At 35.4% G+C, this 13,491-nt stretch overlaps 4 protein-coding genes across 4 annotated transcripts; all 4 read left to right on the top strand.

Annotated features, from left to right (window-relative positions):
- Positions 1–215: 215 nt before the first annotated feature.
- LOC110690414 (LRR receptor-like serine/threonine-protein kinase FLS2) lies at positions 216–4,938 on the top strand. The gene is made up of 2 exons (XM_021867242.1): positions 216–4,264; positions 4,411–4,938. Exons 1-2 carry the CDS (start codon positions 1,099–1,101, stop codon positions 4,776–4,778), a joined length of 3,534 nt encoding a protein of 1,177 aa, XP_021722934.1. The 5' UTR covers positions 216–1,098; the 3' UTR covers positions 4,779–4,938.
- Positions 4,939–7,412: 2,474 nt separating this feature from the next.
- Positions 7,413–10,166, top strand: LOC110690404 (LRR receptor-like serine/threonine-protein kinase FLS2). Its single transcript, XM_021867230.1, has one exon. It carries the CDS (start codon positions 8,141–8,143, stop codon positions 9,815–9,817), a length of 1,677 nt encoding a protein of 558 aa, XP_021722922.1. The 5' UTR covers positions 7,413–8,140; the 3' UTR covers positions 9,818–10,166.
- LOC110689704 (LRR receptor-like serine/threonine-protein kinase FLS2) lies at positions 9,946–12,831 on the top strand. Its single transcript, XM_021866486.1, has one exon. The coding sequence runs from the start codon at positions 9,946–9,948 to the stop codon at positions 11,434–11,436; it is 1,491 nt and encodes a 496-aa protein (XP_021722178.1). The 3' UTR covers positions 11,437–12,831.
- On the top strand, positions 11,580–12,447 carry LOC110689693 (LRR receptor-like serine/threonine-protein kinase FLS2). The gene is made up of 2 exons (XM_021866477.1): positions 11,580–11,718; positions 12,095–12,447. Exons 1-2 carry the CDS (start codon positions 11,580–11,582, stop codon positions 12,445–12,447), a joined length of 492 nt encoding a protein of 163 aa, XP_021722169.1.
- Positions 12,832–13,491: the final 660 nt, after the last annotated feature.

Genomic DNA, 13,491 nt, shown 5'->3' with positions numbered 1-13,491 from the left:
TCAGGACGAGGGGGCGGACTATAATTTCTCATGCGATAATTCATTTGTTTGACACCCGTGATTAGATATGAAGCCAAATCAGGATGAAGACCACGTTGGTAGCATCTTTATTCTTGGGGGAGATTCACGTTCAACTTTACTATAAGTCTCTATCATGTTCTGTACAGTTGTACTATACGTAAAAAAACTTCCACTATGAGTATTACAATTTGCAAGTTGCATAAAAAAACCAAACAAGGAACAGCCACCAACCGCGTTAGAAGTCGATTAAAGTTTGATTTTGTGCTATATACTCTTTGCATTCATATTATGTAGGAGGAAAAACAACAAGAATACAAGATAGTGGAAAATTTTTACATGGAAACAAACACAATTACTAAATCTCTTTTAAGATTAATTCATAGTATAGATTGTACAATAGCTAAAAAAAAAAATCATTTTAGAATATTTGATAAAAGTTGTCCCTGATATCTTTTCAAAATCAGAAAAAAAAAAGAGAAAAAAAGAAAAAAAAAAAGTCATATCATCGATTATAAATTTATAACTCCCTAAGACCCTAAGCCATAGATGCATGTATAATGCAATAACTAATTCTATATAAAAAGAGAATATAATGAAAAGGTAAAGTAACGACTATTTTTCGTATGGAATAATATTTTAAATTTTTTGGTGAAGAAACAAGGTATATAATTTAAACGAGATTTGATATCAGGTAATAAGTATCACCCTTAAAAAAATTTAAATCAATTAAGCTAGTTTCATTTGCTTTGTACGAGTATTAATGGCAGAAGTTTGACAAAGAAAACTGTGGGTCGAGAGGCCAATTGGCGCCCATACTATATTATTTGCTTCACTTGGATTTATGCTTAGGCTTTAGTGCTTTACTCCATTATATAAACTCTATTCCAATTTTGGCTGACTATCTAGTCAACTAAGATAAAACTTCCATAAAGTTATACAATTGAAACACGGTTCCACTCGATTACAAATCATGTATTGAACCTCATAGATTCAGATGAATTGATCAGCAAAAACTAAATATAAATGCACCCAGCCACCCATTGAGTGAGCTGAACATACTCGTCTCAACAAACAATAATGTCGCCCCAATATACTACTTTCCTCGTAACTTATGTTTTACTGATAGTCTCCCTTACAGCAACTGCTGTTTTATCAGCAGACAGTGGCCTGCAGGTTGAACTAGAAGCTTTGAAGGCGTTCAGAAACTCGATCACCAACGACCCTCTGAGTCAACTCTCAGGCTGGAACAGCAGCAGTCATCACTGCAACTGGACTGGCATATCCTGCGACCCATCTACGAACAATGTGATTGTGATATCCCTGACTGAGAAGCAGCTCCAAGGAAAGCTCTCGAGTTTTGTTGGTAACTTGTCGAAACTTCAGGTTCTTGATCTAACCTCTAATGCTTTCTTTGGTCAAATTCCTGCTGAACTTGGGAAATGCTCACAGCTTATAGAACTCACTCTATTTGATAATTCTTTTTCTAGCAACATTCCACCACAACTAGGCAATCTTCGGAACTTGCAATCACTAGACTTAGGAAACAACTTTCTTGATGGAAATATCCCTGATAGTATCACAAACTGCATAAACTTAGGTGCACTTGGACTGAACTCCAATAAATTTACTGGTAAGATTCCGTCGAACATTGGAAATCTTAAATCTCTTCAAGTTTTTATCGGTTATAACAACAGCTTTGAAGGTCCTATACCTGATTCTGTAGGAAGGCTGATGAAATTGCGAGTTTTAGACTTTAGTCAAAACAAATTATCAGGTAGACTTACTTCTTGGATAGGGAACTTGACAGGTTTAGAAACACTTCAGCTTTTTGAGAACTTGTTGTTTGGAGAAATTCCGCCTGAAGTTGGGAAATGCAAGAACCTTACCCTTTTGAACATTTATAGCAATAATTTTGTTGGAAAAATACCTTCTGAAATTGGGAATTTAGTTAACCTGCAAAAATTAAGGCTGTACAAAAATAAGTTGACTTCAGTAATTCCGAAGTCCTTAATCAACTGTAAGTCATTGACACATTTGGAGATTTCAATGAATGAATTAAGTGGGAAAATACCTTCTGAAATTGGGTTTTTACCGTCGTTAGAGATGTTGATGTTGCACTCTAACAATTTCACTGGTTCAATTCCGCCTTCTATAACCAACCTGAAAAACCTGACATATTTCTCAGCAAGTTTCAATTTCCTGACAGGAGAAATACCATCCGATATTGGGAAGCTATATAACTTAAAGAACCTTACCTTGAACCAAAACCTACTAAGTGGCCCAATTCCTTCTAGTACAACCAATTGTACACAACTTCTTGCCGTAAGCCTCAGTTATAACAGGTTAATTGGTGAGCTCCCACATGGTTTGGGGCTGTTAACTAACATGACAATCTTTTCAGTAGGAAGAAATTCTTTGTCTGGTAACATACCGGATGATATCTTTGATTGCGCTAGTCTTGAAACTCTTGATTTAGCTGTAAACAACTTCAGTGGACCGCTGAAACCAAGTATTGGGAATATGAGTAATCTGAGGAGGCTGCAACTTCATTCAAATTCTTTTACAGGGAAGATTCCACCAGAAATTGGTAATCTTAGCAGGTTATTTACACTACAGATAGACAGAAACAGGTTGTCAGGCCGAATTCCACATGAAATCTCAAAGCTCGCTCTCCTCCAAGATCTTGCCTTGCATGACAATCGACTAGAAGGTGAAATTCCAGAGGAGTTATTCCAACTCAAACAGCTTACTATACTAGAGTTGCAGAACAATCAGTTTAGTGGTCAAGTTTCAAATTCTATCTCAAAACTCGAGCTTCTTTCAACCTTGAACCTTGGAGGAAACAATTTCCATGGGCACATTCCATCAGGCATGGCTATACTCAGCCGTCTAACAATGTTAGATCTTTCTCACAACAATTTCAGTGGGTCAGTTTCAGGACCAGTTATAGCAAACATGAAGGGGTTGCAAACTTACCTCAACTTATCACACAATTTTCTGTCAGAAACAATTCCTGAACAAATTGGCATGTTGGAGATGGTACAGTCCATCGACATGTCACACAATAATTTCTCAGGACCTGTTCCAGCAACACTCAAAGGCTGCAGAAACCTGCTGAACCTTGATTTATCAGCGAATGAGCTTTCTGGTTCACTTCATGAAGGTATGTTTGATGAGACAAATCCTCTTACAAGCATAAATCTGTCAAGAAACCAGCTCAATAGTCAGATTCCTGCAAGTTTGGCAAAGCTGAGGCAACTGAATTCACTAGACCTTTCACAAAACCAACTTTACGGGCCAATCCCTGACAAGCTCAATGACCTTTCAAGTTTAAAATTTCTTAATCTCTCAAACAATCATCTTGAAGGTGCTATTCCACAAAACGGTGTCCTCCAAAACTTCCCTGTATCAAGTTTTTCGGGAAACAAAGGGTTGTGTGGGACCAAACTTCTTCGTTCTTGCACCAAGAAGAGCATCTCCAATTCTATGCGCAGGAAAACAATATTGATCTTGATACCCCTTTTGTGTGCATCAGTATTGTTACTTCTTATAATTGTCATCCTGCTTTATAAGCAGCAACAACGTAATCAAAAGAGAAGCATCAGGGAAGTTGAGGGACTTGAGACACCTGAGATAGATAATGCAGGAGCTTTAACATTGAAGAGATTCAGTTCAAGGGATATAGAAGTTGCTACTGACAATTTCAGTGAAAGCCGTGTTCTTGGTAGCAGTAATCTAAGCACTGTCTACAAGGGAACATTGCAAGATGGGAAAACTGTTGCAATAAAGAAGCTGAATTTAGTACAATTTGCAGCAGAATCTAACAAGTGTTTCTACAGAGAAGCCAAAATCTTGAGTCAGCTAAAACATCGAAACTTAGTCAAGGTGATTGGCTATGCTTGGGAGAGCAAAAAGTTGAAGTCGTTAGTTCTAGAATACATGGAAAACGGAAATTTAGAGCAGATCATTCATGATCCTTCAGCAGACCGCTCATATTGGACTTTATCAAAGAGAATTGATGTCTGTATCTCTATAGCTGAAGGATTGGCTTACTTGCATTCAGGTTACGACACCCCTATAATTCACTGTGACTTGAAGCCTTCAAATATTCTCTTGGATAAAGATTGGGAAGCTCATGTCAGTGATTTTGGAACTGCTCGGATGCTGGGTGTTCATCTTCCAAATGGTCTTAGCAGTACCACAGTGTCAGCATTCAAAGGCACTATTGGCTACATGGCACCAGGTAGTTCTTCTGCACCAGTTCTCTGTCTATACAGAAATTCATCATTTGCATAAACATAAACTAGTTATTCATTTCCTGAAGTACTGTTTTGCCAATGTCTCTAGATTGATTCAGTTGTTGAAACTAAACTATGTTTCTTACTGCAGAGTTTGCGTATATGAGGACTCTTACGACCAAAGTAGATATATTCAGCTTTGGAGTTATAATCATGGAGTTCCTCATGAAACAAAGGCCAACAGGTCTTACTGAAGAAGGCGGATCACCACTCACCTTGCGCCATCTGGTGGAAAAGGCAATGGCTGAAGACAGGCCACTTACTGTTATTGACCCTGATCTGTCTTCAAGTATCACAAGAAAAGAAGAAGTGATTGTCAGAGAAATTCTTAAACTAGCATTGTCCTGTACCTCCCTTAATCCTGAAAATCGACCTGACATAAACTTGGTGATGTCGTGTCTAATTAAGCTAGATAGTCCCATAAGCTGTCAAAACCATGACATCCATTCTTCAAAGTAGATTAAGGAACGAGTAAGAAACTTCTCTCTGATAAGTAGTCCAATTATGAATGGTAATTTTCCATCTTAACATGTTTTGCTTTACTAAGTACAGACATAATGACATTTTTGTGTATGGTGATTTTCTTGTAATTTTCAAACTTTTCTCATTTCTATTTTCTAACGAGAGGTGTTCATGATTACAACTTCTATGCATAGCACAAAACTACAGTGATCCATTTAACTCCAAATCATTGAACAAAAAGAGTCTAGTAAATAATTAGTAGTCATATATAATTTTGTGATTCAATAACAAGAAATAGCTCATGTAGTAACTACAGGTACAACTGTCGAATTGTCAATCAGTTAGAACAGAAGCCAAAGCTAGAAACTGTAAATAAAAAAAATCAGGCTTAAATTACATCTTTCTCTTTCAAATTCAAACAGAAAAATCTAGTCATCAAAGGAGGAACATAAAGAGGCAATCCTACCTAGAAGCTACAGCAGTCATAAGTTGAAAACAAAAATCTCAGTTTCTTCTATAACAGATACCTCTGGGCCTCTGGTGTAATACACGCAATGATTTTACTACATACTACGTAGATTACTACATACTACAGCAATCATTAATAACTGTACGTCTGTACATTACTATATAGTTGTTAAGGCATAGGTACCATATTATCATCAATGATTAGTTGTTCATATTGTCCTTTCCACTATTTCGAAACATCATAATTTAATAGTGTATGAGTATACGATTATTAATTCCACCAGGTTGCAAAAAAAACACTCCAATTACCTCATAAACATTTCATGTCTCTATGTACTTGAACTATTCTAGAAGTTCTTTGGTCAATTTTGTTCCAGCTTCAGAAAATTATACTTGTATTTATTATGAATACACTTTAGGAACTTAAACAAGAAAATTAAGCAATCTGCAGTATTTGACTTGCCTATACTTCAGGAATTTCACGTGTACATTGTTTACCTGAATTGCTATTTATTACAAGTATAATTTCTCATTTGTAAGGGCTATGAGCTAGGCTGTAATATTCGTTACTCTATTTTACATATCGTAAAATATGAAGTCAAATAAGTACATCAACTTGCCTCATTCTAACACCCATATTGATGTCAAAACCATGACATTCATTCATCAAGGTAGATTGTGGCACGAAGAAGATAAATTATTCTTACAAGAAGGTGCTGTGGATTGTGATTTTCCATCCTAACATATTCTTTCTATTGAGATGAAGGACACATTTTTGAATGATGATGTCCGTCTTAACACTTCTTTTTCTTTTTCAATGAGAGGATTGAGAGGTATTCATGAATTTCGACTTCTCTGCATAGCATGAAACAACATTGATCCAATTAACGCAGAAAAAACAAAATAACCTGGTAAAGGATAGCTAGTAATAATTAGTTGGTCAATATAAAATTTTGTGATTAATAACAAGAAATGTCTCATCTAATTACTACAGCAACAGTCAATCAGTTAGGACAGAACTACATAATCCAAGTCTCGAAAAACTGCAGCTGAAAAATTAGGCTTATTCAATTACCTGTACTATAACTCAAGCTTGCTACTGACAATTTCTTACAGAAAAGAACTAATAATCAAACTATCAAAGAATGAAGTTAAAGAGGTAATTTTAGTCCTAGATATATGTTGAAAGCAATATGCATGCCTGGCTTCTTCATTCCATAATAGTCACCTCTGGGGTAACAATCGTAACATTTACAATAATTTACTACATATATACTTCGTAGATGGAAGTTGTTTTTAAGTAAACATTAGCACAAAGTACAGTTACTAAGGCTTATATATTATAATGTCGTCAATGATTAGTACTTCACATTGTCTCAATCCCTCATAAAATATAGCATGATTTTCAAACAATAAAATATATACAAGTCGAGTCCTTTCCACTATTTCCAGCATCATAATTCAATATATGTATGTGACTATTAATTCCGTACAGATGGACTATAACCCCAAGAAGTAACATACAGAAGAAAAAAAATCCAATAATCACATAGACATACTCAATTATTCTAGAAGCTCTTTGGTCAATTCCTTGCACCTGAAAAGTTGTTCCCACTTCAGAAAATAGTACAGTACTTAAATTATTTTAGAAGTTTTGATTATGAATTTATTCCGGGAAATTACACAAAGAATATTAAGCAACATGCAGTATTGGACTAACCTAGACTTAAGGAATTGCACATGTTCATTGTTTATACCAGTGAAGCATAATTCAGAAAAAAAAAATAATAATAATAATGCAACTTGTCAAGGAAATAACATTCCAGGAAATTCAAACTTGAAACTGGTTGTAGCAACTTACCACTCACATTTGTACCGGAACAGGTTGAGAAGAGGCATATTAATCCTTAGCTTGCTAATCAATCAAACCTGCAAGAGACGTTAAATGTACGTTCCTGAGTTGAATTTTCCTTACTCTTAATGTCAATCTCCTTCATGTAGATAGATGTAGGAAGCAACAAGGTCAAACTCAAGATGATGATCACAATCATAATCAGCAGTTAAGAAGAATTAGACAATGTAAAACTGTGACTAATACATGTTGTGCTGGTGTAGGATCCGAGGATGATTTCCTCTGGAAAAAAACTACAATGATATCAGTTTGTAAAGCAAGGGAAAACATGATTTTACGATGATCACACTTTGTAATAAATCTTATGTAGAGATCAGATTAATCTAGAATGTCATGGCAAACTAACACTTAACATACTGCTCACTAAAATAAAATTCAGAACCAATTATAACATATTAGTACAAAAGCTCTCCAAAGATATTTTATTAGAGGTACAATTATTTCTCATTTGTAAGAGCTGTGACTCTAAAACTTATTAATCACTGTAATGGTCGTTACTTTAAATTGTAGTGTGTACAATACGAAGTCAAATTAGTACATCAGCTTGCCTCATTCTAATACTCTTTCGCTTCTGTGTTTAGTAATACTTGCATAATATTTCACTTTCTTCCGACTTTTATCAGTTCGCTTTCAATAAAGATAAACATTATGATGTCATGTATTCGGTAGATGTCAACTAGCTTAGTTGGTTAATGTTTTGAAGGTACTTAAGATATGAGATCAATTCTTGCCTCATGCTTTAAACATACATGACAGTGTAGAAATTCTACTTTATGTTGACTAAAAATAGTCATAAACGTCGTCTAACAGGCTTCTAGTATTTCTTTTTTTTTTTTTTTTTTTTTTTTCTTTTATAGCAATTTGGTTAGATACCTTGCTGCTGATATCAGTATAAAATCATGCATCAAGCAGCAAAACAGTAGTATAAATAAGAATCACACCATCACTTTAAAGCATTCACCACTAGAAAGTTTAAAAAATGGCATTCCAAAATTCTGTTTACTTCCCCGCTTTTATTATTATTCTATATAGCATAACAACGACTGTTATATCAGTAAAAACTAGCTTTCAGATTGAACTAGAAGCCTTACAGACCTTCAAGAAATCTATCACTAAAGACCCTCTCGATTCATTGTCCAACTGGGCTACCAAAAAACACCATTGCAATTGGACCAGCATTTCTTGTGATGCAAATACAAGCAATGTTATTGCAATATATCTTGGAGAGAAGAAGCTCAGAGGAAGACTGTCTGGTTCCTTAGGATCCCTATCCCACCTTCAGGTACTTGACCTATCCTCTAATTTATTTTATGGTCCGATTCCTTTAGAGCTGGGAAACTGTTCCCAGCTCCTGCAGTTGAGCCTTTATGATAATGTCCTCTCTGGACCAATACCGTCAGTGTTGGGAAAACTCCCAAACTTGACATACCTCGACTTGGGAAACAATTCCTTCACCGGAAGCATCCCAGACAGTATCGCAAACTGTACATCCTTGGAGCAAATTGGGTTGAGTTCAAACAATCTTACAGGTAAAATTCCACTTAACATTGGAAATTTAGCTAGTCTCCAAGTCATTGTTGCTCATACAAATAATTTAGAAGGTTCCATACCCAAATCCATAGGGAAGTTGACAGCATTAAGGACTTTAGATCTCTCCCTAAACAAACTATCTGGGGTAATACCAGCAACATTAGGCAACCTGCATAATTTGACATATCTAAACTTAGAAAACAATTTCTTAACTGGAAGCATCCCTGAAAATTTCTTCAACTGCACATCTTTGGAACAAATTTCACTCAGTTATAATAATCTTACAGGAAAAATTTCATCTAAGATAGGAAATTTAGCTTCCCTCCAATTTTTCATTGCTTATTCCAACAAATTAGAAGGTTTGATACCTGAAACTATTGGGAACTTAACAGCATTGACTGCATTAGACCTTAGTGGAAATCAGTTATCTGGAATAATTCCTCCCAGCATAGGAAACTTGATAAACATACAAACCCTACATCTTATGGAGAATAAACTTACAGGAAAAATACCACCTGAAATAGGCCGCTGTAGAAATCTAACTAAACTGAGTTTGTACAGCAACAAAATAGAAGGCAGCATCCCTTCAGAGTTGGGTAATTTACGTAACCTGCAAGACCTAGCCCTATATAATAACAAATTAACTTCTATAATCCCCAAGTCCTTAGGGAACTGCAAACTTTTGACAACCTTACAAATTTCAGCAAATCAACTAAGCGGAATTATACCTCCTGAGATTGGATCTCTACCATCCTTGGAAGTGCTGTTTCTGCAGATGAACAATCTGACAGGCCCAATTCCATCTTCTTTGACCAATCTAACAAACTTACAACAATTTTCAGCAAGTATGAATTTTCTCACAGGAAAAATACCATCTGACATTGGAAAACTTTCTAGCTTAAAGAAGATTGCTCTGAATGACAATCTTTTAAGTGGCTCAGTCCCTAGTAGCATTACCAATTGTTCGAACCTACTAGATATCAGCTTATCTTATAATATGTTAACTGGGAAGATACCACAAGGTTTAGGGCGGTTGTCCAACATCACATTTATTTCTGTTGGAAGCAATTTCTTGTCTGGAGGAATTCCAGATGACCTCTTTGATTGCTCCAATCTCAAACCTTAGACTTAGCCACTAATAAGCTAAGCGGGCCCTTGAAACAAAGAGTGGGGGAACTAAGCAAGTTAAAAACTTTACAACTTTCTCAGAATTCATTTATTGGGAATATTCCACCACAGATAGGTAACCTAACAATGCTGATCAGCCTAAGACTCCACACAAATAGGTTCACCGGCCAAATTCCTCTGGAACTCTCTAGGCTCTCGCTCCTTCAAGCCCTTACATTGAATGATAATGCAATGGAAGGTGAAATTCCACATGAGTTTTTTCAATTAAAACAACTCAACATTCTTAAGTTGCAAAATAATCAGTTTAGAGTTCCAATCTCAGAGTCTTTTTCTGAATTGAAGCTTCTTTCAACTTTAATCCTAAGTGGAAACAATTTCCAAGGGTCCATTCCAAGACACATATTTGAACTAAGCCCACTGTTATCCCTTGATATCTCCAACAACAATTTAACCGGGCCAATAATAGTAGGCATGAAAAGCTCACTAATGTACCTGAACCTATCACACAATTCTTTCACAGAAACAATTCCTGAAGATATTGGTAAACTGGAGAAGGCAGAAGTCATCGACATCTCAACTAATGATTTGTCAGGAACAATTCCTGAAACAATTAAGAATTGCAGGAACTTACTCGTCCTTGATATGTCAAATAACAAGCTATCAGGCCCCCTTGGTGAAATATTCTCTGATATGGAGTACCTCACAAACTTAAACCTATCACAAAACCAAATCAAGGGTAAGATTCCGGCTAATTTGGCAAATTTAAAACATTTAAGTGCAGTTAACCTTTCATGGAACGACTTGGAAGGTGAAATCCCTCAGAATTTCAGTGTTCTCTCCAGCTTAAAACATCTGAACTTATCTCACAATCAACTTGAAGGCCCTGTTCCGCAATCTGGTGTATTTAAGAACATGCCAGAATCCAACTTAGCAGGAAACAAAGGTCTATGCGGAACCAAATCTCTTGGTCTGTGTACCAAAAGAAGCCATGGCCAATCCCGACACAGTCTGTCAAGGAAAACGCGGCTGATTATGATACCTCTAGTTTGTATTTCAGCATTGCTACTTTTTCTAATAGCAATCATGTCTTATAAACATTACCAGAATAAAAGGAAACTAAAAGAACATGAGACTTGTAACGTAGATTACACTGCAGCTTTAGTCCTTCAAAGATTTGAAACAAAAGATATAGAAACAGCAACTGAATTCTTTAGTGAACACAACATCATCGGCAGCAGCAATTTAAGCACCGTGTACAAGGGCAGATTGGAAGATGGACAGATCGTAGCTATAAAAAAATTGAACTTGCAGCAATTTGCAGCAGAATCTGACAAGTACTTCAATAGAGAAGCGAAGATTTTAAGTCAGCTGAGGCACAGAAACTTGGTAAAAGTCATTGGTTATGCATGGGAAAGCAGGAAATTGAAGGCTTTAGATCTTGAATACATGGAGCAAGGAAATTTAGAAAAGATCATCCATGATCCTTCAGTAGATCGCTCAACATGGATCCTGTCAAAGAGAATTGATGTTTGTATCTCAATTGCTGAGGCCATGTTTGTAATTCTACCCCTATGTCAGTTTTTATTACATGTAAAAGTCTTAATCTGCCTACATTAAATGCTCATTACAAAACTAGCAACAAATATTTGCGCTTTTCCTATTTTCAAATACTAATTAGTCGAGAAAACTTTAATCATTATTCAGTCTACGCACTCCACCCATTGAAATAAATATACGGAAAAAAAAAAAACATCATAACTATGTCATCTAATAACTCTGTAGGAAGAATGTCACTGATGTTATGTCCGAAAGCACAAAAACTGTGTGATTCTATGATGGGTAGTCGCTCCATTTCTCAGAAATCATCAATCCCTACATCTAACAACTATTACAAAAAAAGTACGGATAATTTATTCATTGATTCAGAGGGAACATATTGCAAATAGAATACAGAATCAGAACAAGAAAACCTCATACTAGCCAAAGCACCTACTATAGTTATATAATTTTCAAAAGTTATTCGTTGCATTCATACGTTCAGCATAGCACTTAATTTAGTTAAGCTACACATACTTGAGTTTCCATCACCCAGTTCAACACATGAAGACATCCAAGCAGCATAAACTTTGATAAAGTAATTGTCAAAGCTAATTTTGGCATTGTTCAAGTGATATTTGATGTGATGAAGTCCTTCGCTTTCTGATGAAAACATGTTGCACTGTCAATTTATCATAAAACAAGTCTCTTATTCAGCCGTAACTGTTTTTATCTGCAGAATTTGCATATATGAGGACTGTTACCGCCAAAGTTGATATATTCAGCTTCGGAGTAATAATCTTGGAGTACCTTACAGCACAAAGGCCAACAGGTCTTGCAGAAGAGGACGGATTACCAGTCACCTTGAACCACATTGTAGAAAGGGCCATTGCAGAAAACAAACTACTTCAGGTTATAGACCCAGCTCTAGTTTCAAACCTTACTGAAAATCAAGATAAGGTAGCAGAAGAGCTTCTGAAACTAGCCCTCTTCTGCACCTCGTCTGCTCCTGAACAACGACCGGATATAAAATCTCTGCTAACTTCACTAAAAAAGCTTAAGGTACAGCAGAGTCGTCAAGATTGGCAATAATGCTCAACTAGATTGGAGTATGAAATGATGCTATTTATTTCTTTGATTCTTGGATTAAAGAACATATACCACAAGACGGAACAATGGAGCATTAATATTGTTATGAAAAAATAAACCTCAACCATGCTTTTCCTTTACCAACAGTTTATGTAATTTGATAAAATTATGTACACCATTAATCATATCATCTTTTAATCAACAATAATTTATAATCATGTATGCTTTTGCTTTATTGAAGAAAGTGTGCATATTATGTTCAAGCATATCCGACTTTTCTTAGAATATTATAAATTGACAGTCAGAAAGAAGGTTCAACTAAACAAAATTACCAGTCTCCCTTACATACTCCAGGGCACAAAAACAGAATTAATGAAAAAAAGGGCACCAAAGCATAAGCCTCCGGTGATCAAAGTGGAAATTTTCCTTGTGGTTTAAAGGTGCCTAATATTTGCAAAACTTTGGCTCTACAATAAATACAGCACAGGAAGTTTAGACTAACGGAATAAATTATAAATTCAAACTCGAGTTTATCTTTCTCTAGGGGTACTAAAAAAAGCATTTAGATAATTGCATTCACTCTCTATAATGAATTTCAAAGTTAGTGATAAGTAAAATGTAGCAATAATAAAATGGAATATGAATCAAGTTTTTATTGTACCAAATAATTAACCAAAACAAGCCATGTAACATAAAATGCAATTGAAAAGTTATTTAAGAGCTTAACTAGTTATTGACCCGGACGATGCCCCGGATCATCATAAATTATAAGTTTGATTAAATTAATTTAGAAGAGTTAATGTTGAACAATATTAATAACTAAATGAAAATGTAGTAAGAGCTCAATATGAAAAGTCTTTTAATTAAATTAAACAATACATATTATTATATTATGTTAAAGAAACTAAACATTAATACAATTCAATATGGTGAGAGAAGAGGGATGACACATAGGATGACATATAGTGCATATGTGGCATATGAGTGACACATGTCGTGAGCATGTTGTCCCCATGAGTTTTAATAATATTATTATAGATTTGTATG

This window comes from Chenopodium quinoa, unplaced genomic scaffold (genome assembly GCF_001683475.1).
Source record: "Chenopodium quinoa cultivar QQ74 unplaced genomic scaffold, ASM168347v1, whole genome shotgun sequence".
In the NCBI taxonomy this organism is placed as follows: Eukaryota; Viridiplantae; Streptophyta; class Magnoliopsida; order Caryophyllales; family Amaranthaceae; genus Chenopodium; species Chenopodium quinoa.
The sequence above is the reverse complement of the archived record's forward strand: the minus strand, read 5'-3'. Positions and strand labels throughout refer to the sequence as shown.